Below are 27,660 nucleotides of genomic sequence, written 5' to 3' on the forward strand. Positions count from 1 at the left end.
CGTGTATCCATACTTCATTCTCCTTTATGGTTGGTTGATGTTCCACTGTATGCGTATACATTCATCAGTTCCTCCATTTATCAGCTGACGGAAATTCAGGTTGTTTCCATCTTAGGGGATATTATCAGTACTGCTGCCATGAACACTCGTGTACAAGGTTTTGTGTGGCCATCTGTTTTAAATTCTCTTGAGGGCCGGCACCGCAGCTCACTAGGCTAATCCTCCGCCTTGCGGCACCGGCACACAGGGTTCTAGTCCCAATCAGGGCGCCGGATTCTGTCCCGGTTGCCCCTCTTCCAAGCCAGCTCTCTGCTGTGGCCAGGGAGTACAGTGGAGGATGGCCCAAGTGCTTGGGCCCTGCACCCCATGGGAGACCAGGAGAAGCACCTGGCTCCTGCCATCGGATCAGCATGGTGCACCAGCCGCAGCGCGCCAGCCGTGGCGGCCATTGGAGGGTGAACCAGCGGCAAAGGAAGACCTTTCTCTCTGTCTCTCTCTCTCACTGTCCACTCTGCCTGTCAAAAAAAAAAAAAAAAATTCTCTTGAGTATTTTCCTAGTACATTTGTGGTCTTGTTTTTCATATTTACATCTTTAACCCATCAAATTAGATTTGGGTGTACCATATCAGAACCAAGTCCTTTCGCTTAAAAATTGCTTATAAATGTTATTAAGGTAATATCAATTCATTGTCTTTTTGACTAGTTAACTATACATGTAAATTGTTCTTTGTGCTTTAAACTTTCTGCCCTGACATTCAATATAATTCGAAGTTAAGTAAGACAGGCTATTTTACTTTGTTAACATTAGGAGGGACCTGTCATGCTGAGACAGTGAGAGGTGAGAAGGGACCACGTGTGAGCTGAGGCCCCAAGCCCCAAGTCATGCCCCAGTGTCTGACTCAGCTTCCCTTCAAAACACAAAGTCAAAGATAAAATTAGTATGCACTTTCAGACAGCAACCTCAGAGCGTTCAGTCTGAAATGTGAGGCGTGCAGATCATGCAGCCTTGGGCTGCTCCCTGAGGTACATACTCATGAACCCAATGTACTTTCCTCTTAACCTATCTTAAAAATTGGTGGGGTTACTTCAGTGCTACATCGGAAAAAAATATGGAATAAAGCATGGTGGTGAACATTTTAGATTAAATGCACTTAAAGTGTCGCTATGTTATCTTTAATGGTTAATGATATTGTCAGTGATGTTTACATTATTATTCTTTGCAATTCTGAGTGTGTTTCCAGGTTTTCTAGAATGAAATGAATTACTTTTATAGTTAAGCAATCACTTCTTGGCCTTTTGGCTAAGATCAAGTGTATAGTCAATCAAACCCCACTGTTTTATGAATACAAGGTTTTCAAAAATTTTATGGAAGTGGAATTAAAAGATAAGTTTAGTTTTGTGTAAAAAGTGGATGTACATGAAACCTTCAAAAATTCATTTAAAAATCATAATATGTTTGTGTTTCTATGTGGGTGCAAACTGTTCAAATCTTTACTTAATATATGCTAAACTGATCTTCTGTATATAAAGAGAATTGAAAATGAATCATGATGTGAATGGAAGGGGGAGGGAGAGGGAAAGGGGAGGGTTGCGGGTAGGAGGGAAGTTATTGGGGGGAAGCCATTGTAATCCATAAGCTGTACTTTGGAAATTTATATTCATTAAATAAAAGTTAAAAAAAATCATACTATGGATATCAAAAGTTTTTACAGCAAAATAAACTTTTCTGTTGATTCCATTTTCTATGAACTATTTGAGGAATCCTCATATACTTTGCTGGATATTATTTTATGTAAGTGTGATATATTACAATTCTTTCTCTGTCTTGGTGGTAATATTAAAAATATGCTTATCTCCTTACCCAGGTCCATTGACATAAGGTTAGCCACTCTCAGGGATACTCCTGGCGTTGAAAATCTTGTCAGCACCCTCCTGCTGAGTAAGAGCCTATTGGAAGATTTAGACCAATACAATGAGGCTCGCAGAGACCCCGTAAGTACCTGTTGTGACCAGACCGGCTTCCTTGTCCTCATGACGTGGGGCCATCGGGGTCTGATGGCGGTTCCAGTGGTGGCTGATCCTTATCATGGGGGTGGAAAATTGGACTTGATGCAGACAAATGTCCCCAAATGGATCCTAATGCTGGGAATAAGTGAATCCGACCATGGTTAAGTGCTCCATGGGTGTCTAGTGCCCATGCCAGCAGCAGTAGGTTTTAGACACAGGGTGGTATGATTCCATTTTGATCCTGTTGGGTGATGCATCTGGCCAAATGGTTTTGTTGAGCTGGCTGCACCCTCAGGAAATGCATGGGCTGTGAAAGATCCCTCAAGACAAATGTTGGGTTCTCTTTCTAGGCCAGGAATATGTGCCTGTGCCCCGGCAAAGGGCGGGCTGGGAGATCCTTGCATTGACATGGCCTCTTAAGGCCCATGTGGGACAATTTAATTAGCCATGGAAGGAGGCTTAGAGTTAGGGAAGCACATAGCTGGGTCCATTGATATAATAGCTTCTTTTTTGAAAAATAAAAGTGTAGGGGCCAGTGCTGTAGCTTAGTAGGTAAAGCCGCCACCTGCAGTGCCGGCATTCCATATGGACGCTGGTTCAAGTCCCGGCTTCTCCACTTCCGATCCAGCTCTCTGCTGTGGCCTGGGAAAGCAGTAGAAGATGGCCCAGGCCGGCACTGAGGCTCACTAGGTTTATCCTCTGCCTGCGGCGCTGGCATCCCGGGTTCTAGTCCCGGTTGGGGCACCAGATTCTGTCCTGGTTGCTCCTCTTCCAGGCCAGCTCTCTGCTGTGGCCCGGGAGTACAATGGAGGATGGCCCAAGGACTTGGGCTCTGCACCCACATGGGAGACCGGGAAGAAGCACCTGGCTCCTGGCTTCGGATTGGCACAGTGCGCTGGCCATAGCAGCCATTTGAGGGTGAACCAACAGAAGGAAGACCTTTCTCTCTGTCTCTCTCTCTCACTGTCTAACTTTGCCTGTCAAAAAGAAAAAAAAAGAGATGGCCTAGTCCTTGGGCCCCTGCACCCACATGGGAGACGGGGAAGAACCTCCTGGCTCCTGGCTTCAAATTGGCCCAGTTCCGGCCATTGCAGCCAATCTGGGAGTGAACCACTGGATGGAAGACCTCTCTCTCTCTGTCTCTGCTGCTCCTTCTCTCTCTGTGTAACTCTGACTTTCAAATAAATAAGGTTTATTTAGTGTAGTGAAGTATGACCAATAAACATTTTGGTAGATTTCCCAGTTTGAATCCACCATACAACCAGCCCCTGTTTTCCAGAAACAAAGCCACCTCGGTGCCCCTGTAAGTTCCTGTCATGCTTCCATTCAGGTACCTTCTCCTAGGTTCACACCACCTTGACTTTTTTTTTTTTTTTTAAGATTTTATTGATTTATTTGAGAGGTAGAGCTACAGAGAGTGGGAGAGACACAAAGAGAGGTCTTCCATCCCCTGCTTCACTCCCCCAACTGGCCGCAACGGCCGGAGCTGAGCTGATCCGAAGCCAGGAGCCAGGAGCTTCTTCCAGGGCTCCTACATGGGTGCAGGGGCCCAAGTACTTGGGCCATCTTCCACTGCTTTCCCTGGCCATAGTGGAAAGCTGGGTAGGAAGTAGAGCAGCCAGGACTAGAACCAATGCTCATATGGGATGCCAGCACTGCAGGCAGAGGCTTAGCCCACTAAGCCACAGGTGGGCCCGACCTTGACTTCTATTTATGCCTGATTGTGAACTCTGTGTTAGTGGAATCACATAGTTTGTCTTCTGAGATTAGATTTCTTTTGCTCAGGAGTATGTTTGTGAGGTTCAGCTACATCATGACATGAAGTATCCCGTCCCATTCATCTCTTCATTCCAAATTTGGGGTCATTTAGAAAGTTCCCAGATACTGGTTCTTTTGCAAAAAAAAAAAAAACAAAAAAAACCTTTAAGTCATCAGAAGGGAGACACCAAACATATACACATAATGGCAAACACACAAATATTTAATATTTATAATGACATCAAATTAAAATAAACCCCCTCTCCCTGCCCAGCGTGTGTTTTACCTTGGGTTCGTCGGTTCTTTCTTTCTTTTTTTTTTTTTTTTTTGACAGGCAGAGTGGACAGTGAGAGAGAGAGAGAGAGAAAGGTCTTCCTTTTTGCCATTGGTTCACCCTCCAATGGCCGCCGCATCGCACTGATCTGAAGGCAGGAGCCAGGTGCTTTTCCTGGTCTCCCATGGAGTGCAGGACCCAAGGACTTGGGCCATCCTCCACTGCACTCCCTGGCCACAGCAGAGAGCTGGCCTGGAAGAGGGGCAACCGGGACAGAATCCGGCGCCCCGACTGGGACTAGAACCCGGTGTGCTGGCGCCGCAAGGCGGAGGATTAGCCTAGTGAGCCACGGCACGGGCCCTCGTCGGTTCTTTGTTCTTTGCTGCTTCCCTCCTGGCCTGTCTCAGTGGGATGATCTCAAGTCGTGGTTCTCAAAGTGTGGTGTAAGGAATCTGGAGGCCTTCCAAGACAGGAATTTTTAGGGAAGTGAGCCTCTGTTTCCCTGTGCTGATTTCTGCACCAATGGTGGCAAAGCCGTGCTGGCATCTCTGTGTGCAGCGAGGCATGGTTAGCAGCTGTGAACGTCCTCAGCACCACGCACTCCCAGTGTCAGTAGAAGGCTCGCTCTCTCCGTGGCTAAAACAAAACACAGCGACACTGGTAGATACCAGTGAGGGTATGGGGAAATTGAATCATTCCCATGTTGCTGGCAGGAATGTAGAATGGTACAAACGGCCTGGAAAGCATTTTGGAAATTTCATAAAAAAAAATCTACTAAAACCTAGAAGATACACTCCAGGGCATTGATTCTAGAAAAATGAGGACTGGGACGTGGATTGGCACAAGTGGCCTTCAGCAGGTAAATTGATGGCGCATGTGTGCCAAGGAATACTGCTCAGCAGTGGGAGGAGCCACGTGTGTCTGCAGCTCCGGAAAAGTATGCCAAGTATAAAAAAAAAAAAACAGCCAATCCCTATATGCACTATGGGGCTCTGTCTATATGACTTTTTTTGACAAAATCCCTGATTGATTAGTTTATTGAACCATTTTAAGCAATTGACCACACAAACAAATGTTTCTTAGTAATAATTCAACGTAATGCTGACCTTATTTATTTATTTATTTATTTTCCAAATTCTTTTCTTTTCCTCAGAAACCTTTTATTTAAGGTACATAAACTTCATGCATCTCACAAATATAATTTTAGGAACATAGTGATTCTTCCTATTCTGTCCTCCCTCCCACCCATACTCCCACCCTTCTACCTCCTTCCTCTCCTATTCCGATTGTTATTTTTTACTAAGATCTATTTTCAATTAACTTTACACACATACAATTTTTAGAAAGCTTTTATTTAATAAATATAAATTTCATAGGTACAGCTTTAAGAATATAGCAGTTCTTCCCCTCATACCCACCCTCCCACCCCCACTTCCATCCCACCTCCTACTCCCTATCTCATCCTGTTCTTCATTAAGATTCATTTTTAATTATCCTTATATACAGAAGACCTACTCTATACCAAGTAAAGATTTCAACAGTTTGCACCCACACAGACACACAAAGTATGAAGTACTGTTTGAAGACAAGTTTTACTGTTAATTATTTTTTTAAAGATTTATTTATTTGTTTGAAAGGCAGAGTTAGAGAGGCAGATGCAGAGAAGGAGAGAGAGAGAGAGAGAGAGAGAGAGGTCTTCCATCGCTGGTTCACTCCCCAATTGGCCACAACAGCCAGATCTGCGCCAATCCAAAGCCAGGAGCCAGGATCTTCTTCCAGGTCTCCCAAGCAGGTGCAGGGACCCAAGGACTTAGGCCATCTTCTACTGCTTTCCCAGGCCATAGCAGAGAGCTAGATCAGAAGTGGAGAAGCCAGGACTTGAACCAGCACCCATATGGGATGCTGGGACTATTGGCAGCAGCTTTCCCTGCTATGGCACAGCACCAGCCCCAGACTGTTAATTCTCATAGTACAACTCATTAAGGACAGAGGTCCTACATGGGGAGCAAGTGCACAGTGACTCCTGTTGTTGATTTAACAATCGACACTCTTATTTATGATGTCAGTGATCACCCGAGGCTCTTCTCATGAGCTGCCAAGACTATGGAAGCCTCTTGAGTCCACAAACTCCGACACTATTTAGACAAGGCCATAATCAAAGTGGAAGTTCTCTCCTCCCTTCAGAGAAAGGTACCTCCTTCTTTGATGGCCCCTTCTTTCCACTGGGGTCTTACTCACAGAGATCCTTTATGTAAGTAATTTTTTGCCACAATATACACATACACATACAGTTAACCCTGCACTAAGTACAGAGTTCAACAAATAGTATGAAAAAAACAAAACAAAACGCTGTTCCTCAACAGCTGAGACCAAGGCTATTCAAAGTCATCACATCTTAAAGTGTCAATTTCACTTCTATAGATTACTTTTCAGGTGCTCTATTAGTTACCCACATGACATTAGGAAATGAAGAACAGACATTTTAGAACCAAATTTCAGAAACACGGTGGGCCAGTGCTGTGGTATAGCGGGTGAGGCCGCTGCTTGCAGTGCCAGCATCCCGTATGGATACAGTTTGAGTCCCGGCTGCTCCACTTCTGACCCAGCTCTCTGCTATGGCCTGGGAAAGCAGTAGAAGATGACCCAAGTCCTTAGGCCCCTGTACCTGTGTGGGAAACCCGGAAAAAGCTCCTGGCTCCTGGCTTTGGATTGGTGCAGCTCCGGCCGTTGTGGCCATCTGGGGAGTGAACCAGCGGATGGAAGACCTCTCTCTCTGTCTCTCTCTCTCTCTGTCTCTCTGTCTCTCTCTCTCTCTGTCTCTCTGCCTCTCCTTCTCTCTGTAACTCTGACTTTCAAATAAATAAATAAATCTAAAAAAAAAAAAAAACAACAAAGAAAGAAGCACGGAGCGGATTATCTGTTGCCAGAGGCCGAGAGCACAGGAGGGAGGTGAATTTGGTTATGAAAGGGCGACTTGAGGTTTCTGGGTGTCAGAACTGTTCAGCATCATGACATCATGACAATGGGGGTGGGGACATTGACTCCACCTGCACTGAAATCCTGTAGAACTTCGGATGCACATACAGGCGCACACGAATGTGTGCAGAACTCAACACATACACACCTTTTTTTTTTTTTAAAGATTTTATTTATTTGAGAGTTGGAGTTACAGACAGTGAGAGGGAGAGGCAGAAAGAGAGGTCTTCCATCTGCTTGTTCACTCCCCAAATGGCTGCAATGGCTGGAGCTGGGCCTATGGGAAGCCAGGAGCCAGGAGCTTTTTCCGGGTCTCCCATGCAGGTGCAGGGGCCCATGCACTTGGGCCATTTTCTACTGCTATCCCAGGCCATAGCAGATATCTGGGTTGAAAGAGGAGCAGCCAGGACTAGAACTGGCAGCCATATGGGATGCCGGCACCGCAGGTGGAGGATTAACCTACCACACCACAGTGCCAACCCCAAAACACACCCTTGACACATATGGTTGCATCAGTGTCAGTTTCGTGCCAGTTGTACTACATTACAGTTTTTGGAAAATATTACAATTAGGGGATACTGGGCAAAGTGTACAGAATTTTAACATTTTGTATAGCTGCATACAATTTTAACCATCTCGGTTACAATATCAGTGAAAAAAAAGGAAAGGAACAGCCAGTTTCGCTGAGGAATATCCTCGATGAAACAATAAAATTATTAACTTTGTGAAACCCAAGCCCTGAGTCAGTGTCTTCTTGGTCTTCAGTGTGGCAAAGTGGGACATGCTTCTGATGCATCCCGGAGCATGTGGGTTGTTGTAAGAAAAAAAAAAAAAAGTCTTCTTCAGTTGTTGGAGGGTTGTGTGCTAAAGCAGTGCTGTTTGTGGGACCCCATTTTTACTTGAAAGAACAACTGGCAGGTGAAATATTGTCATTTTGCTGCTCCAGCTCACAAAGCAAATTTGTTAGATAAGATAGAGACGTCCAGACCCAGGACAGGCAGGGCCTGTACAACGCCCCTCATAAGCAGGAAGCAACTATAGAAGATGTGATGATTCTACACCCTTCAACATCCCTTAGGATTAAGGGAATGGAGTCTCGGTGGGGGGTGGGGTGTTGTAGGCAGGCATATAGGGTAAAATTGATCATGTTTGTGAGCCAGAAGACCATGCCTGCACCACGCCCCCTATGTGACCTCATGCCCCTACCTGACCACACCTGTGTGCCCACCTGCCAATCAGGTTAATTAGCCACTCCCCTTGGAAGTAGATTATTAAAGGCCCTTTTTGGCCTTTTGCCTCTTTTGTCATTTCTGGGCCACGTTGTCCCGTGCCTTCGGGGCGCGTGGCCTTCGGGCACCCCACCCCGTGCTTTCTGGTCTGCATGCTCCTCCACGTGGCTGGCTCCTGGAGCTCGGTATGAATTCAGATTTCTCTTTCTTAGCTAGGCCCCTCACTCTCCTATGCATTTCTCTCACTAAATAAAAAGCTTAAAACTAAAAAAAAAAATTGTCAATTTGGACTCAGATAGTTGGCAGACGGTTTCTGAAAAATGAATGAGATGAGCTTGTGACTCGCAGGAAACAACTGACAGCATTTGTCCTCTGTGATAAAACTCAAGCTTGGTGGATCCATGGTTTCCAGATAAATAATGCACAGTGCAGCAAAAGCAGGCATAGGTAAAAAATTCATTCAGAATGCAAAACAGACCAGTGGGTTTTAATGTAGTAGCACACACAAAGCTCACGGACATGGTTTCAGAGTACATGCTGCAATTAGCCTTGAAAACACTGCCACTTGTTGATTTTTTATAATGTGTCAAAAAATTACCTGCAATTGTCTAAAAAGACTATTTAAATACTTCTCCCATTTCCAGTTACATATCTTAATGAAGAAAAAATGGTTTTTAATATATTTCAACCAAAACAACATATTGCAACAGATTGATGGCAGAAGCAGATATGAGAATCCAGCTGTCTTTTATTAAGCCAGACGTCAAAGAAATTTGCAAAAATACAGAACAATGCTTCTCTTTTAAATATTTTTCTTTGGAAAAATATGTTTATTTTCAATTAAAAACTCATTATATTAACATGAAATGTATTGTTATTTTTAGATGACAAAAAGTTTAAGGTCTTGTTTTATTCAATAACTTAGACAAAAATTAAAAATTTTTTCACTTTAAATTTTCTAATACAGAAAATAGCAATAGATATCACAAATATAAACCAGAGCTCACTGGAATCCTCAGGGTACTGGGGTCCTGAAGTCACAGAATTTGAGAACCAGTGATGCAGAACTAGAGAAGTCAGATTCTGCGTACATTAAAGGGGTCCGGGGTTTGAAACAGAGACACATCCCTTAGTAACAGAACCTCCTGGCAGGTTACTCAGCCTCAGCCTCCAAAGCCTTGTTTTTTTTCTCTCTCTCTCTCTCTTTTTTTTTTTTTTTTGACAGGCAGAGTGGACAGTGAGAGAGAGAGACAGAGAGAAAGGTCTTCCTTTGCCGTTGGCTCACCCTTCAATGGCTGCTGTGGCTGGCGCGCTGTGGCTGGCGCACTGCGGCCGGCGCACCATGCTGATCCGAAGCCAGGAGCCAGGTGCTTCTCCTGGTCTCCCATGTGGGTGCAGGGCCCAAGGACTTGGACCATCCTCCACTGCACTCCCGGGCCACAGCAGAGAGCTGGCCTGGAAGAGGGGCAACCGGGACAGAATCCGACGCCCCAACCGGGACTAGAACCCCGGGTGCCAGCGCCGCAGGCGGAGGATTAGCCTATTGAGCCGCGGCGCCGCCAGCCTTGTTTTCTCATAAAGCAAAGTAGATTCAGTAGTACTGCTTGGCTCATAGGGTTGGGGATGACAATCCCCAGAACATAGGGAGGGCTTTGAACTTAACACCTGGCCCAAAGTATGTCTTGGTAGATGTTGGTTCTGTCACTGGCGTAATGTAGTTATGTTTAAAAGCCACTATCAACAGCTTGCAGACATGCCAGGTGTGATTTTTTAAAAAAGATTGATTTATTTATTTGAAAGTACAACAGAGAGAGAGAGAGAGAGAGGTCTTCCATCTGCTGGTTCACTTCCCAAAAGTCGATCCAAAGCCAGGAGACAGGAGCTTCCTCCAGGTCTCCCACACGGGTGTAGGGGCCCAAGCACTTGGGCCATCTTCCACTGCTTTCCCAGGCCATAGCAGAGAGCTGGATCAGAAGTGGAGCAACCAGGTCTCGAACCAGTGTCCATATGGGATGCCGGCACTGCAGGCGGCTCTACCCATGACACCACAGCACCGGCACCAGTAGTGATATTTTTAAGGGGCTCCAAATACACATTTATCTTTTCAGGACGGAACTCCGCTCCAGGTATTTGTAGCCGAAGTTGCAGAAGAAATAGTTGGCATTGCTGTGATCAGAAACGAAATGGTAAGTGGTGAGACAGACGTTGATTTCCCTGATTCACCTTTGAACATCATCAGTTAGCACACAGTGCCCATCCTCGGGTTTTATTCTGACTCACTTCATGTGAATGCCCTCTCCTTTTGAAGGATATGGTCATTATCTGCCTGCATCCCGATGGGCAGCCTCTCAAATCTCCGTTTTTCTTTTGTAGCCCAAAATGTTTAAAATACAGCAAAGGAAACAAGAAAACAGTCTCACTCTGAAAATTCAAGTCATCGTCCACTGCACATGTATTTCTGCATGTTGATGTGTGTTTCTCCCACTGTTCTTTGCACAGGATTACTGCTGTAGTTAGGCATGTATTCTTCCCAGTGTTCTTGCTTGCATTCAATCACATCCACTGTGTGTGTGTGTGTGTGTGTACGTGCACACATGCACACACATTTTTTCCCAATTTACAGCCAGTTATTACAAAGCATTTATTACTGAGCAGTCCATTCTTTCCCTGCTGATTTAAAATGCTGCTTTTACTTTTATTAAATTTCCATGTGCCTGTGTCTATTTTAAGCTCCGTTCTGTTCCATGGATGTATATGCAGCTACCTATTGCATTATTGCGTGCTTTGATATCTGCTAGGGAAGTCTTGTTTATCTTCTTTTTTCTAAATTTCTTTTTTTTCCTTGACTATTTTCTCCCCAGATCAACCTTGTCATACTTGTTTATGAATTTACTTGTGCCTACATGGATTTTATAGGACAGTTTAGGTGAAATTGGCTTTATCAAAATATCAAGACTTCCTTCTGGGAACAGGGCTTCCTGCATAGGTGGTGGAGTTCAACCCTTTGGTTTAGGTTCTCTGGGACTGTTTTATGACTTTTTTATGTATTATTTTTCTGTTGAATACTTTGCTGTATAGGTATGGTCTCCACCCTTCTCTACCTCCCTCTGTCCCCTGGAGCCTGAGCAGATGGGCGGCATCGTGGTGCCTTTGCCCTTGGCTCAGGGGAAGCCCTGCTTAGGAGAGGGGAAGGTGGTGAGGTAGGGAGGCCTGAGCTGATCAGCTCTCCACTGAACCCCCTGACCTTTTCAAGGTGACCTCCTCTCCGGGACACTCTTTTTGTGAGTCCCTGCAGCCAGTCCTCCTGCCAGGCCACCTACCTAGCATGGAAGTAGCACCCAGTTGCTGCTGCACCACCCCGGCTCATCTCCCTGCACCCTGCCCCATTCTTGCAGCTATTCCCTTTGTTGACTCCGCCTCCAATTATCCTAATTTATAAGTAGACCCTCTGTTTTCCTGCTGAGACTCTGACCCAGGACAACACTGAACATTTATGAATTATTTCTACAAGTTTCGTCATTTTTTTTCTTGGTCTTACAAATGGAATTCTTCATTTCACCTTCTAAACGTTACTTTTGGTATGTTTAGGAGACCAACTAACATTTGCATTTTGATCTTGCATCTTAGTCTCTTATTAGCCGTGGGAGTTTTCCAGTTGATTCTGTCTTGCCGAAGCATCACTTGGCCCGAGTAGTTCTAGGGCATGCTCTGGAATCCCGCTCTTGATGGGGCAGTGGCAAGGTCACTGCAGCAGATGGTGTGGGATGAGAGATGCTGTTTTGGGTGGTCAGACTCTTTTTACCATGGGAATCTGCCATGCCTGCCTTTTTAGTAGTTATTTCTTTTCTTATTCCTTTTCCAGTTTCATTGTTTGGGTAGAATAACACTGAATAGTCGTATTGATAATGGCTACTTTTGTGATTTTTTTAAAAGATTTATCATACATTTGAAAGGCAGAGAGAGAGGGGGAGAAGGAGACAGGGAGGTGGGAGAGAGAGAGAGGGAGGTGTGCTCTTCCATCCATGGGTTCACTCCCCAGATGGCTGCAACAGCCAAGTCTGAACCAGGCTGAAGTCAGGTGCTGGAAACTGCACCCTGGTCACCCACATGGGTGGCAGGGTACTGGGGCCATCCTCCACTGCCTTCCCAGGTTCATTAGCAGGAAGCTGGATCAGACAGAGTAGCTGGGACTTGAACCAGCACTCCAGTATGGGATGCCAGTGTTGCAGGTGGCAGCTTAACCTGCTGTGCCACAGCATGGCCCCCTTTTGTGGTATTCCTGATTAAATGAGGGGACTCTATGTTTTCCTGCATTTAGCATAAATAATTGCTCTAGGTTTCTGGGAGATATCCGTTATCAAATTAAGGAAGATTTCTATTTCTAGCTTACTGGAAGCTGTTTATTATTATGAACAGGTACTGCATTTTATCAAATGCACGTTTGGCATTTATAATGTCATCTTGCTTTATTTCTTTTTTTTTTTTAAAGATTTATTTATTTGAAAGTCAGAGTTACACAGAGAGAGGAGTTGCGGTGGGGCGGGGCCCTCCATCCACTGGTTCACTCCCCAGTTTGCCCGCGATGACCAGAGCTCTACAGATCCGAAGCTAGGAGATTCTTCCCAGTCTCCCATGCAGGTGCAGGGGCCCAAGGACCTGAGCCATCTTCTACTATTTTCCCAGGCCATAGCAGAGAGCTGGATCAGAAGTGGAGCAGCTAGGACTCGAACTAGCACTCATATGGGATGCCAGCACTGCAGGTGGCGGCTTTACTCGCTACACCACAGCACCGGCCCCAGCTTAATTTCCTTAGGGTTTCTTGCATTCATTCTCTTTTTCATTCCCTATTCTGGAGAGGGGTGGTGGACCGTTAGGTCTCTGAGTCTACACGTATACAACAACTTTTAATTTTGTCCTCACACTGACCCAGTACAGTCCTGGACATTTATGATTTATCTCTGCAAGTTTTATGGCTTCTCTTGGTTGTGTATAGAGTTCTCATGCAAATTATTGTCAGAATGTTGATGTTTGTACTCTTTTTTTTTTTTTAAAGATTTTATTTATTGTTTATTTGAAAGGCAGAGTTACAAAGAGGCAGAAATAGAGACAGAGAGAGGTCTTCCATCCTTTGGTTCACTCCCCAGATAGCCACAATGGCCAGGGCTGCACTGATCCGAAGCCAGGAGCCAGGAGCTTGTTCCCCACCTCCCACCTGGGTGCAGGGGCCCAAGCATCTGGGCCATCCTCCACTGCTTTCCCAGGCCATAGCGGAGAGCTGGATCAGAAGTGGAGCAGCTGCTGGGACTGATGCCAGCACTGCAGGCAGTGGCTTTACCCACTATGCCACGGTGCCGGCCCAGTGTTTGTCCCCTTTGTCTTCCAGCATCCAATATTACTGGTGCAATACAATCAAATGACAACTGGGATCTTGACTGTTTGTAAATATATGTGTTTATTTACTCTCTTAAGAATTAGATTTTCTTCTCACCCCAGAAATTCTGAAATTTTGCCACAAAGTATCTTGCCTCTTTTGAGAAGTATTTTCTTTTACAATTTCATTCATTCTTTTTTTTTTTAATTTCATTCTTTCTTCCCCTTCATTTCCTCCGTTCTTCTCGGATCTCTTGAATTGGTCCTCCAATGCCTCTTAATGTCTCTCGCATTTCTTACTCATCATTTTAGAAGATTTCCTTGATTTTGCCTTCTGAGTCCCTAATCCAGTCTTCAGCCATGTTTATTCTGTCATCCAGGTCTTCTGTTGGAATGTTAATTTCAGACTTCATACACTTAACTCTCAAGCCTCTTTTACTTTTTTATTGTTCCTCTTTGGTATCCCCTTATTTGTAATGTTAGGAGCAAGATCCTTTGTGGCATCTCTGAGGACATGATGTCGATTGTTTCTTCTCAATTCCCTCCTATTCCCAGAATAATCTTTGTTTCCTGTGTAGTCACCTGTCTGTTTCTCCATTCTCCATTGGTCAGTTTTTCTACAGTCTGTCCAAGTCATGAATGAAAGATCAAGTTTTCAGTATGGGAGGCTGTGTATTTCTCCATTGCATCTCTCCTGCCGCTGGCAGGCCCCCCACCCACTCTGTCTCATTGGGAAGGTGCTGTCCGTTGTCTGGGTTCATTTTTCATGCTGGAATATAGCACCAGCAGGCAGGCAGGGACCTCCAAGTGGCCAAGGTAGGAAGGATTAGCCTAATGGTAGGGTGGTAGGGTTTCTTTTCCAGGCAAAAATTTCCTGTAAGGTAGAACTTACATCCTTGCCCCCATTGTGCTGCCATGATTAAAAAAAAAAAAAAAAAGGTGTTTTTTTTATTGTTATTTTAAGGGACTTGGAATGGGAGGAAAACTAGATGACCCATCTGCTGTTTAGAGCGAGTACCTCTGTTGGCTCTTTGCTTTTTAGTTTTCAGTGATTTTTCAGGTAGAGTCTTACAGGCCCTGTTTGTCAGGAGTTGAAGTCTCATGTAATCAGAGCCACTGTCGCCTTGGGTTCTGCCCCTCTGTCTCCAACCCCCAGCAGTGTGCGTGACGGGCAGGTGAAGCAGAACCGGGGAAGCAGTATTTGATCAGAGCGGATGAGCCCCTGGTCCCCAATGCAATGCAGGGAGACAAAGCATGGGGCCAGTGCTGGGCCCTTGGGAGCAGGAGCAGTAGCAGTGTGCCCCAAGTTTCCTTTTGCATGTAAATACTCACTAGCCCTTTAAATTACCTTCTACCGAGTAAAAATCGCTGTACCTCAGGAGAGTAGGGCTAGATGAGGCTAAGTCTCACAGCCCAGCCACACGTGCCCATTAAGGTGTGTGTTCGTTTTATTTTTTAAAAGATTTATTTATTTATTTGAAAGAGTTACACAGTGAGAGAAGGAGAGGCAGAGAGAGAGAGGTCTTCCATCCACTGGTTCACTCCCCAGTTAGCTGCAATGGCCGGAGCTGTGCTGATCTGAAGCCAGGAGCCAGGAGCTTCTTTCGGGTCTCTCATGTGGGTGCAGGGGCCCAAGGACTTGGGCCATCTTCCATTGCTTTCCCAGGCCATAGCAGAGAGCTGGATCGGAAGTGGAGCAGCCGGGACCCAAATCAGTGCCCATATGGGATACTGGCACTTGAGGCGGCTGCTTTACCTACTACACCATAGCGCCGGCCCCAAGGTGTGTGTTCTGTGAGATGGCACTTTCCACATAGCAAGTCCAGGGACTGCGAGTGGGTCTGTTCGGCCACCTCCTGAATTTCCCACATGCTTGGTCTCGTGCCAACCAGCTTCTGCTCATCCTGCCCAGCAGTGGTCAGGGGGCCACCAGTGGCCAGTGGCAAAGGCTCAAAGCTCTCGGAATTGTTAGCAGCCAGTAAAAGGAACAAGTTCCAAAGCTGTAGCTTTCAAGAAACCCAATTTCTTTTTTTTTTAACTTTTACTTAATGAATATAAATTTCCAAAGTACAGCTTATGGATTACAGTGTCTCCCCGCCCCATAACTTCCCTGCCACCTGCAACCCTCCCCTTTCCCGCTCTCTCTCCCCTTCTATTCACATCAAGATTCATTTTCAATTCTCTTTATATACAGAAGATCAGTTTAGCATATATTAAGTAAAGATTTCAACAGTTTGCACTCACATAGAAACACAAAGTGAAAAATACTGTTTGAGTACTAATTATAGCATTAAATTATAATGTACAGCACATTAAGGACAGAGATCCTACATGAGGAGTAAGTGCACAGTGACTCCTGTTGTTGACTTAACAAATTGACACTCTTGATTATGGCATCAGTAATCACCATAGGCTCTAGTCATGAGTTGCCAAGGCTATGGAAGCCTTTTGAGTTCACCGACTCTGATCATATTTAGACAAGGTCGTAGTCAAAGTGGAAGTTCTCTCCTCCCTTCAGAGAAAGGTACCTCCTTCATTGATGACCTGTTCTTTCCACTGGGATTTCACTCGCGGAGATCTTTCATTTAGGTCATTTTTTTTTTTTTTTGACAGAGAGTCTTGGCTTTCCATGCCTGAAATACTCTCATGGGCTTTTCAGCCAGATCTGCATGCCTTAAGGGCTGATTCTGAGGCCAGAGTGCTGTTTAGGACATCCGCCATTCTATGAGTCTGCTGTGTATCTCGCTTCCCATATTGGATCGTTCTCTCCCTTTTTTAGTCTATCGGTTAGTATTTGCAGACACTAGTCTTGTTTATGTGATCCCTTTGACTCTTAGTCCTATTATTATGATCAATTGTGAACAGAAATTGATCACCTGGACTAGTGAGATGGCATTGGTACATGCCACCTTGATGGGATTGAATTGGAATCCCCTGGTATGTTTCTAACTCTACCGTTTGGGGCAAGTCCAATTTCTAATGAGAAAATTCAACAAGGAAGACAAGGCAGTAAATAATGGAAGAGAAAAATACGCATCTTGCTATTATGCCTAAAGCCATTTTCATAGCCACGCATCACAGCACGCGTGTGACTTGCCTGGCGCCTCCTTTCCCTAACCTTTCACAGGATATAGAGTACATCCGGTCCCACTACAACATCGAGGACTTCATCTACTTCAGCCACCACCAGCGGGAGGAGCACGGGCACTTGTACCACTTCGCCCTGAACCCCGTCTTCCGGCACTACACCAAGTTTTTTCTGAAGGAGATCCTCCGTTTAGGCTACAAGTCCTGCCTCTACTACCCAATTTATCCACAGTGCCGGGAAGGCAAGGTAAGGGTGCGTGGTGACGCGGTCTCCTGGCGGGGCAGGGTTCCTGGTGTCATCGCTGGTGTTGTGAGCCACATTTTGTGCCTTCCTCTCTGGGTGGGCTTGGGTTGTAACAGGGATCTGAATTTCCCCTGGCTGTACTGAGTTTCGCCCTTTTCTTATGCTACAGTAAAAGTCCAAGAAGCTTTGAGTTACTAAGACAATCACAACCAATGTGATTAGTAGAACAATTTGTTGGCTTTTTTTTCCATATTGACAAAAAAGAAACTGAAAGCTAGGCCAAAAAATGCTCTCAGAGACCTGAAAATCAAATTCTTTCTTTTTTTTTTTAAGATTTATTTATTTATTTGAAACTCAGAGTTAAACACAGAGAGAAGGAGAGGCAGAGAAGTCTTCGATCTGCTGGTTCACTCCCCAATTGGCCACAATGGCCGGAGCTTCTCCCACGCGGTTGCAGGGGCCCAAGGACTTGGGCCATCTTCTACTGCTTTCCCAAGCCATAGCAGAGAGCTGGATCAGAAGAGAAGCAGCCGGGACTAGAACTAGCACCCATATGGGATGCTGGTGCCTCAGGCCAGGGTGTTAACCCACTGCACCACAGCACCGGCCCCCAATTATTTCTTACGCTACAATAGTGCAATGCGTGTTCCCTCAAGCCAAGACTACATTTGAGTAATGAATGCACAGAATAAATTGTTTTTATTCTATCAAATTGGTGTGACTACCAGGGCATTCCAAATAAGCACTATAATCACCTCATAAAAGTGATGGATCAAAGTGGAGATATGTAATCCCACTAACCTTTACATAGTAAAGCCCTGTGCCACTCCATGTAATATGTATTATGTTTATGCAAACTAATACTGTTGTGATAAACAGGGACCTAACGTGTGCACATAATGGTTCTGTACATGCACCTCTAGCAAGCCCTGTGTCTTACTGCCACTTCCCCTTTACATGCTACTTCTCCCTAGCGGAGCTTACACATTTAACCAGGAAGGCCAAGGTGCTTGTCTCTCTTATTCAAAGCCCGCTCCCAAAGCTTAGAAATCACACACACACACACACACACACACACACACCAGAGTCACACTCCCTGTGCACACACATGCATTCACACTCACTCATGTACACGTACATACACCTACACGCTGTGCCCTGAGTAGTTCACAGGCAAGAGCCATTCAGGCTGGATCCCCCAAGGGTTTGTATTCTGCAGGTTGGCCCTGAGTCCCTGAGACTCACTGGTCCTCGACTCCATACAGACTCGAGGAGTGCTGATGGCCTTCAGCCACTGGACCAGGTAGAAGCTGTTCCAGTAGATTCCACTCAGGATCTCAGAGCTTTTCATACTCTGCCGAGATGCTGTGGTGCTGTCACTTTCCTTCTTAGTGACCACAGGGGAGTGGAGCACATTAAAATGACATTATCTATTTGATTTTTTTTTAAGATGGATTTATTTATTTATTTGAAAGGCAGAAAGAGAGAGACAGACAGACACAAAGACAGAGACAGGGAGACTGACCATCTGCTGGCTCACTCCCCAAATGGTCGCGATGGCTGGGACTAGGCCAGACCGAAGCTGGGGGCCTAGAACTTCATCTGAGTCTCCCACATGGGTGGCAGGGCCCAAGCACTTGGGCCATCTTCTATGGCTTTCCCAGGCGCATTAGCAGGGAGGTGGATCAGAAGTGGGACTTAGACCTAATCTGCTACATCACAATGCTGGCCCCTTATTTATTTGATTTTTTTATTAAACAATTTGAAGTGTGTAGTGCACATATATAACACTAATTTAGCCAGTGTATCTTATTTAGCAAAAGCCTTTTGGAGAAGTGTGGAGAGAATAGAGAAGAAACAAGAAAAAACATGGAAAAAATTTTAATGAGATGCACATGTTGCTCTTGTGATTTTTTTTTTCCTGTCTAAACACAGTATGGAGGTGGATGCTGGATCTAGCGGTTAAGACGTCAGTTAGGACGCCTACATCTCACAGTAGAGGACCTGGGTTCAGTACCAGGCACCAGCCATTGACTCCAGCTTCCTGCTATTGCAGACACTGGGAGGCAGAGATGCTCAAGTGATTGGGTTTCTCCCCCAAAGTGGGAGACCTGAATTGAGTTCCTGGCTCCCAGCTTCAACCTTGACCCAGCCCCAGCTTCTGTGGTCATATGGGGAATGACCCAACAGATGGGAGCTCTCTCTCATCTGTCTGTGTCTCAAATAAATTAATTAATTAATTTTTTTTTTTTAAAAAGGTCGTAATGGGGCCGACTCTGTGGCACAGCAGGTTAAAGCACTGGCATCCCTTATGGGTGCCAGTTTGAGTCCTGGCTACTCCACTTCCAATCCAGCTCTCTTCTGTGGCCTGGGAAAGCAATGGAAGATGGCCCAAGTGCTTGAGCCCTTGTACCACATGGAAGAACTGGAAGAAGCTCCTGGCTCCTGGCTTTGGCCTGGCCCATCCCTGGTTGTTGCGGCCATTTGGGGAGTGAACCAGCAGATGGGAGATCGATCTCTCTCTGTCTCCACCTCTCTCTCTGTAACTCTGTCTTTCAAATAAATAAATAAATCTTTTTTTTTTTAATGCAGCATAATAGCAATGCAATTGCCCTAGATTTGGACTTAATGAGATGTGAAGGTAACAGTTTTGCTGGAAAATTCTGGTCCTGCACAATTTCCTTTCACTTTGTATTTGGCCAGATGCCAACTGTGTGACCTTCAGGATGCGATATTAAGTGCTTAGTTTTTATTCATGATGTTGCCAGGATGTGCTAGGTTGGAGAGAGTCCATTTCTGTCCATAACTAAAATAATGTCTTGGGCATTTCATGGAATGTTCATGTAATTACCTCAACGGTGTGGAATGGGGAATATGTTACAACTGTATATTCTAACTGCTATAGAAACATTTGGAAACAGATTTCCTGGCAGTCTGCACTTCCAGTTGATTTACACATATACATTTAAAACAAACGTAAGCAGTAGTTCCAAATACTTTGGATAAGGATTTATAAATTCAGCTGTCAATCCCCAGTTGACTTCAGTGAAGATTTGGGGCTGGCATTTATGCAGATAATTGTTTGAGTGTACTTAAAAAGGTCTGCAGAGAGCCAGTATTGTGGCACAGTGGGTTAAGCTGCCACCCAGCATCCCTGTGGGTACCAGTTCAAGTCCCGGCTGCTCCACTTCTAATCCAGCTCCCTACTAATGTGCCTGGAAAAGCAGCAAAAGATGGCACAACTGCTTGGCCCCTGCACGCACTTGGGAGACCTGGAAGAAGCTCCTGGCTCCTGGCTTTGGCCTGGCCCAGCCCCCTGCCACTGTAGCCATTTTGGGGGAGTGAACTAGCAAATGGAAGATCTCTCTCTCTCTCTCTCTTTGTAATTCTCCTTTACAAATAAATAAATTAATTAAATCTTATAAAAAAGTTTTGTGGAAAAATGACATTAAAAGATAAGTTTATTTTGGAACAAAATATCGCTGTTTCATAGTATGCATCTTTCCATAAACTTTCTGAGGGAACTCACGGGCATTAAAGCAGAACTCTGAAAGCTGTGGTGCAGCAGGTTAAGCCACGGCTCGGGATGCTTGTGTCCCATATCCAAGTGCTGGCTTGAGACCTGGCACTCCCACTGCTGATCCAGCTTCCTGCTAATGCATCCTGGGAGGCAGCAGGTGATGGCTCAAGTGCTTGGGCCCTGCCGCCCACGTGGGAGAGCTGGATGGAGTTCTGGCTCCTGGGTCTGACCTCGCTCAGCTGTGGATGTTGCAAGCATTTGGAGAGTGAACCTGCAAATGGAAGATTCTCTCTTTCTCCATCACTCTGCCTTTCAAGTAGATGAAAATAAATAAATACACATAAACATACTAAAAAAAACCGGAACTCTGGCTAGGAATTTCTGGCTTCTGTTTCTTAGTTTGTGAAGTTCAAAGCTGAGGGTTTACAGAAACTCCTGTTAGAAGCTCTTAGAGATGCCTGGGCCTTTTCTAAAACAGCAGAATCTTCTCGTGTGAGCTCTGCTCTTCAGGAAGTTACACCTGCCGTTCGGTTCTGTTCTTACTTTCCAGCCTACATTCAGTAAATGGACCGTCAGACGTTCTGGTTGCTCAGTTTACCTCTCGAGGATTAAAACAGTTACAATGCTCTAAGTCGGTGTCACCCAAACGCCAAGATTTCATCCCCATGTGAGAAATGAAGCTCACCATGTTCAGCTTCCTCTGCCAAGTTAGTTTCTTAAGATTTTTTTTATTTGAAAGGCAGAGTGAGAGAGAGAGAGGGAGACACAGAGAGACAGACAGATCTTCCATTTGCTGGTTCACTCCCCAAATAGCTGCAACATCCGGGTCTGGGCCAGGAGCCTGGAGCTTCCTTGGATCTCCCACGCGGGTGCAGGGGCCCAGGCACTTGGGCCATCTTCCACTGCTTTCCTAGGCCATAGCAGAGAGCTGGATCAGAAGAGGAGCAGCCGGGACTTGAACCGGTGCCCATATAGGATGCTGGTGCTGCAGGGGGTGGCTTTACCTGCTAAGCCACAGTGCTGGCCACTCCTCTGCCAAGTTAAAAAAAAAAAAAAAACTGGATAAAATTCATATTTAAAGTCTGTTCCTAAAACATAACTTACCCTAGTCCATTTCAGGAAGCATCGGTGCAACTCATCATTTAGTAATAGCGTGAGTCCACAGGACCTGCCCTGCTACCCCCACCTCCTCCACTTTCCAGGGCCAGACACGTGCTCTAAACTACTCAGTCGGGCCTGGCTGAAATCTACAGGAGCAACTCACACAACCAGGAAGACGTTCAGATGCACGCTGAGCTGCCCCTCGATGACATTTTTATCTGCCTGCCTCCTCGGAGCGGCTCGTGCCAAACACACAAAGGTTAACAGGACGCAGATAACACAGCTTAATGGGGTCAAATGAAGCTGATTCATGATCACTGTGGAGAGGAGTATCCTCCTGGGGAAAATACTTGTACTGAAAAAATCCCATAAACCAAAACCACTTGTTTATCTGTCATTCCCACAGAGATAGTAATGTAATTACCCTCGTAATTATCTTCATTAGTGTCAGGCATTATCTACAATTCATTCCTCTGCTCGAAGAGTATGTTTGTTTATCTGCCGATTTTTTTTCCCCCTTCCTGCCTCTCCGGACTTGGCCGAGCGCAGAGTTTTGTGTTTGCAAAGCCACACGCAGACATCTGCGCAGCCCCTCTCTCCGAGGTGCCCTTCCCCTACAACACAGACTGCTTGTCTTTCAGTTCCAGAGACCCTACGCCCACTCGCTGACATCTGCCCTCCATTACTTCGTGCCCGTGCGCCCACGACGACAGATTGTGTACCCGCTGGAAAAGCTTGGCACCAACGCCCCGTCCAAGGCGGTCTCCAAGGAGCCGGTGGGTAGCCGAGCGAGCTGGCAGGGCAAGGCGCGGCGCCAAGCTCCCGCGGGCTGGGCAGATGGGGCGGCGGCGCGGCCTTGGCCGGGCCAGGCTGCGCCTTAATCACAGGGAACCTGGCGCTCACACCCTCGCCGCCAGCGGCGTCTGCAGAACCGCGCGCGCGCGCGCGCACACACACACACACACACTCAGCCCCTGGTCCGGAACAGCTGCCAGGGGTCGCCCTCCTGTCCCCGCCCCCCTCAGCTGACTGCACCCCTGGAAGTCGAAGCTCTGAGCGCTTGGGTCTGGGGACAGCACGGCTGGGCCAGGAAGCCGGGTTGACCGGTGTGGGCTGGCCCACGTCCGCTGTCCCGGGTTGGTACCAGGGTTCCTCCTTGATGACGACCACCAAAGCCCTCGCAGGCACCACAGGTGACCCCCAGGTCATATCAGATGGAGCCGCTTGCATCGTGCGTGCGTGCACACGCACACGAAACCGTCTCCGGAAACTTCACAGGGGAGAAACCTGAGTTTGTCAGGCTGGCTGGCAAGAGGGCTTGGTCGTATTTAAGTTGGGAAAGAACGGACCCTTTGGTGGGCTGAGATACAGCCTGTGTGGCCGAGAGGCGAGGGAAAGTTGAGGCTGTGCTCACGCGGTGCTCAAACGCGCATGCACCCCGGGTGGCGCCCCGGCCCCGCGCGGGCTGCCACGTTTGTGGAATCAGAAAACTCAGTGATGCCTGCTTTCCGGTAAGTTACGCGTGTGCGTCTGAGCAGACACCGAGAACCAATGGCAGCCCTTGCCCCTACTCCCATGCCAAGTCTGTATTCTGGAAAATGCTGGCCATAACACACACAGGTGCGCACTGTGGTGATAGCCACCCTTCTTGGTCGGCCGAAGCCGGGGGTGGGGGGGGGTCTTCCCTCGCCTTTTTTTTTTTTAATGTACAATCCTAGGGCCGCCATTGTGGTGCAGCGGGTTAAGCCGCTCCTGCCACACAGGCATCCCATATGTGTGGCTGGTTGGGGTCTTGGCTGTTCCACCTCCAGTCCAGCTCCCTGCTGATGTGCCTGGGAGAACAGCAAGTACTTGGACCCCTGCCACCATGTGGGAGACCTGGATGGAGCTCCTGGCTCCTGGCTTCCACCTGGTCCAGCCCTGTGTGGCCAAATGGGGAGTGAACCAGCGGATGGAAGATTAATGCCGCTTTTCAAATAAATAAGTAAAAATGTTAAAACAAAACAAAACGTACAACCCATCATAGACTCATAGTTTAAAAAAAAAGAATTCCCAGAAAGATGACATTAAAAAGAAAAACCAAAGAGAATTGAAGTGCAGTTATTCTGTTACTAGGTTTTTTTTAAATATTTATTTGAGAATAGAGTTACAGAAAGATGGGGGGGGAGGTTTTCAATCTGCTGTTCACTCCCCAAATGGCCGCAACAGCTGGAGCTGGGCCAATCCGAAGCCAGTAGCCAGAAGCTCCTTCCGGGTCTCCCACATGGGTGCAGGGGCCCAAGGACTTGGACCATCTTCTACTACTTTCTCAGGCCATAGCAGAGAGCTGGATCAGAAGTAGAGCAACCAGGACTAGAACTGGCACACATATGGGATGCCGGCGCTGCAGGATTAGCCTATGGTACCACAGCACCGGCCCCTTTTACTAGTTTTAACAGACATGGAATTATTTTATCAAATTGCTATGAAAGCTGATGCTTCTTTCACTGTGGTCTTGGCAGTCCAGCCATAGCAGGCACGTGGGCACCTGTCCCAGACCACATGTGGAAGCGGCCCCTGAACCCCCAAATACTCCATGCCCTACTGCAGTGATTTTCCACTCTGGGCCCCATCTTGGACCTGATGCCCCCCCACACTTCTCCTCCGCCCATATCATTTTTAAGCAAACCCCGGACACCCAGCGTTTCGTTCTAGGCCGCAGACACGTTCTTAGCAGCTGGGCTACAGATGAAGTGTGTGAGCCCTGCCAGTGGACTCCTTGGGAATGAGAACCAGTGCTTTTAAGTTTGATGCAAAGAAAGTGCATTGGGCCAGTTAGAGTGATTGCAAGCGGGTGTCATTGAAACATGGCATCCGCAGAGCCAGGAGGACCCCAGGAGAAGGAGCTGGGAGGAAAAAGGGTGTGGATGCCCCAGTTGCTTCTTTGAGGTGAGTGGGAGCTCCGGGCTGGGAGAAAGAGAAAACATTTTGTCTCATTTCAGACAGTCCCATGTTTGGTGAACAGGTTGGTGTGATTTGAAATCATGGCTTCCGTTTACTAAGCTTCTGTGGTCACCTCAGTGCCCTGTGCTCCCCGTACCCCTCCAGCCCCGTTGCAATTCGGGACATCACCAAGATCATTGCAGGAACCTGGAGTTCAGGAAGACGTTAATGCTAACGCCTGCCCCTGCCACAGCAGGCTGTTGCGGGCGTTCAGCACCAGGTGGACTCTGGCTCTTTAAGGAGCGACTGTCACTGCTGCCTGCTGTAGTCCACTGTGAGCTAAGATTTCAGTCAAGATTTGGGATTTGGGTTTCGTACGCAAGATGTGTAAACATTTGAATCTTAAAATATTCCAGCAGAGGGGTGGTGAAGACCCCAATCCCCACGGGACAGTTCTGGAGTTCAGTTACTGTCTCTCTTTTTTTCTTTCTTTTTTTTTTTTTTAATTTATTTATTTGACAGGTAGAGTTATAGACAGAGAGAGAGAGAGAGAGAGAGAGAGAGAGAAAGAGAGAAAGGTCTTCCTTCCTTTGGTTCACCCCCCAAATGGCCGCTACAGCCGGCACTGCGCCGACCCGAAGCCAGGAGCCAGGTGCTTTTTCCTGATCTCCCGTGCGGGTACAGGGACCCAAGGACTTGGGCCATCCTCCACTGCCCTCCGGGGTCATAGCAGATTGCTGGACTGAAAAAGGAGCAGCCGGGATTAGAATCCAGCGCCCAAATGGGATGCTGGTACCACAGGCAGAGGATTAACCAAATGAGCCACGGCGCCGGCCCCCATCTCTTTTTGACATCTCAGTTGACTGAGACGGGCTGAGCCAAATGGAATTTCTGGAGGAGAGATTTGTCTGTGGCACTGAATGTGTGATTCTGAGAAGCGTGGCCATGTTGCAGAGTTGAGCGGTTGTTACTGTGGACTTCCTTTCCCGCCCCCCGCCCTCCGACTTCACAGTGCCTCTCCCCCACCAGCATATCAGGCTTTTTAGGGAACCTTTCATTCCCTCTTCACTACCACATCATTTCTCTCACTGCACCCACCTTTCGTACCTTTTATCCTATTGAAAGCATCTTAGAGCTAGCATCTGTCCCCTCGCCCTCACCTAGGAAGCCAATCTTGGAGGGAACAGATCACTCCAGCATGAGTAATGGGAGAGAAAGCCTTTCATCTCGGTGGGTTGCCAATTTGAATCTGGCACAAGGCAGCAGTGACTGAAATTCATCCCTGCGTGGCAGGGAAAGTGCCCTTCCTCCCTCTGCACCTCCCTGCTCCCCCTCCCCCGCCACCCGCATGGTTTGGATGACAGGTGTGGCCCCTCACAACACCTTATCCATGGCTTCTGTTCATTGGCAGCCCACCCCCTGGCAGGATGCGAGAAAGGGCCTAGGAAGTGTGATTTTCATCCCAGGTTGCAGATCTAGACCCATGGATCCATCATCATTGTCTTTCCCAGCAGCCAGTGCAAACTCATCAATAAAAGAGACCAGGGTCATAATCCACAGGGTGGGCTTGCATGATTCTTTTCTGAGCTTGAATTTGCCACCTTGATCTGCTCATTTACATTCTTAGAGTTACTCTCACAGGCAGTTTCTGATAAATGAGCCATCATGGTTCAACACAGTACATAGATGCTGGGATCAGGGAAACACTCAAAATCTGGCCAAGTTGAATGGCCACAGCGACTACAGGCTGTGGAGCAAGATGTCATACACTCACTTGGGGTGGTTCTGTGTGCCAGCCTGTTTTATTTCCTTCCTGTCCCCTACAGGGATTCAGAGATAGCTGTGACACCAGCGCATCCCTGGAAAGAGCTTCCAGTCTAATTGCAGGTTAACTTGGAAGGAGGGCTTACATCAGCCCCCAGGGAGTGAGAGCCCAGACTCCAGAGAAATGGCCATGCTGGGATGAGATTTGTTTCTGTAGAATTCCTGGGGAAAGGGTGTGTTTGTGTATCAGGCACTGCTTCCCTTCCCAGGTTGGGAGTTTGATTATTTGTTAGGTTAAACTCCAGAAAATCTGCTTTGAACTGAAACAGCCCCTGCCCCTTGGTTCAGTATAAATAGATGTTCCATGCCATTCATTTTAGTTCATCTTGGTTCATAGCTGTCAAAGAATCACCATGCAATCTCTCTCTCTCTCTCTCTCTCTCTCTCTCTCTCTCTCTCTCCTGCTCATATTTTTCAGGGCCACACCAACCCATCATTTTTCCTAAGGAACCAGTGCCTGTTGTTATTTTCCCTCTGCTAGTTTATTAGTGATGCTCTGTTAAATCTCAGCTAATGGATTCTTTGGAGGCCTCCATTTGGATTCCGTGCATTTGGTTCCCCCACATTTCCCCTTTGTCCTGCCACAAAGAAAAATGACGGTTTATGTAGCCCCCCTCTCGGAGTTAAATGCTGGCCCGCGCTTTCCTGGTATGTGATCTCTCTGGAAGATGTCACTCACTGGCATTCAGTTACCGTCTGAATTGCCCCTTTTCATCTGGGCTGTTCTTCCCCGGTCCAGCTATAATTACCATCTGACGGACTGTTACTGGATACTGTTTCACTTGTGCATCTGCTGCCCTAGGAAATTGCATTATTCTCCCAGCACCTGCTAGATTTTCCCCAGTTTAATTGTTTCCCAGCCCCTTCCTTAAACTTGGTAACTTGCACTGCCCCTGGTTGGACTTCCCTCGCTTGCATTTGTGGCCGTGGGGGTGTGTGTGATGTGTTTTTAAAATCAGCTCTTTAGCATGTTGTTGGTGGACGTTTCTAAAGATGCAAACCCATATGTGCACTGAATCTTATGAATGTGACCACGGTGATATTTCCCTGAAATGAAATTAATCCACTCTAAATCACCGCCATGAGTCAAGTTTGCTCTTTCAAGTCACTTCTCTGCCATTTCCTACGCTTTTAGGCTATATATAGGAGTTGCATTTTCTTCCATTTATAGTGAACCTTTTTCTCTGAGATTCTTAGAATTATTTACATAAAATCCTTCCTGGGCTTCTCCTCCCCCCCACCTTCAAACAATGCAAGTTCTATGGTCACTTATTTTCAGTTTTGCAAACACCATATATCAACATGACTTACAACCCAGTGGTTTATTACCATTCACTATCATAGTTCC

At 46.7% G+C, this 27,660-nt stretch overlaps 1 protein-coding gene across 2 annotated transcripts in view; it reads left to right on the forward strand.

Annotated features, from left to right (window-relative positions):
* Window positions 1-27,660, forward strand: part of CFAP61 (cilia and flagella associated protein 61) — a 250,889-nt gene that overhangs the window by 85,454 nt on the left and 137,775 nt on the right. For both annotated transcript variants that reach the window (XM_008256339.5, XM_008256340.5), the window contains exons 14-17: window positions 1,866-1,992; window positions 10,353-10,430; window positions 16,742-16,948; window positions 22,208-22,342. In XM_008256339.5, the coding sequence (XP_008254561.3) occupies window positions 1,866-1,992; window positions 10,353-10,430; window positions 16,742-16,948; window positions 22,208-22,342 (547 nt within the window). The remainder of the gene's footprint in view (window positions 1-1,865; window positions 1,993-10,352; window positions 10,431-16,741; window positions 16,949-22,207; window positions 22,343-27,660) is intronic.

Source organism: Oryctolagus cuniculus, chromosome 11, assembly GCF_051225735.1.
Source record: "Oryctolagus cuniculus isolate XC-2025 breed Fujian yellow rabbit chromosome 11, ASM5122573v1, whole genome shotgun sequence".
NCBI classification, from domain to species: domain Eukaryota; kingdom Metazoa; phylum Chordata; class Mammalia; order Lagomorpha; family Leporidae; genus Oryctolagus; species Oryctolagus cuniculus.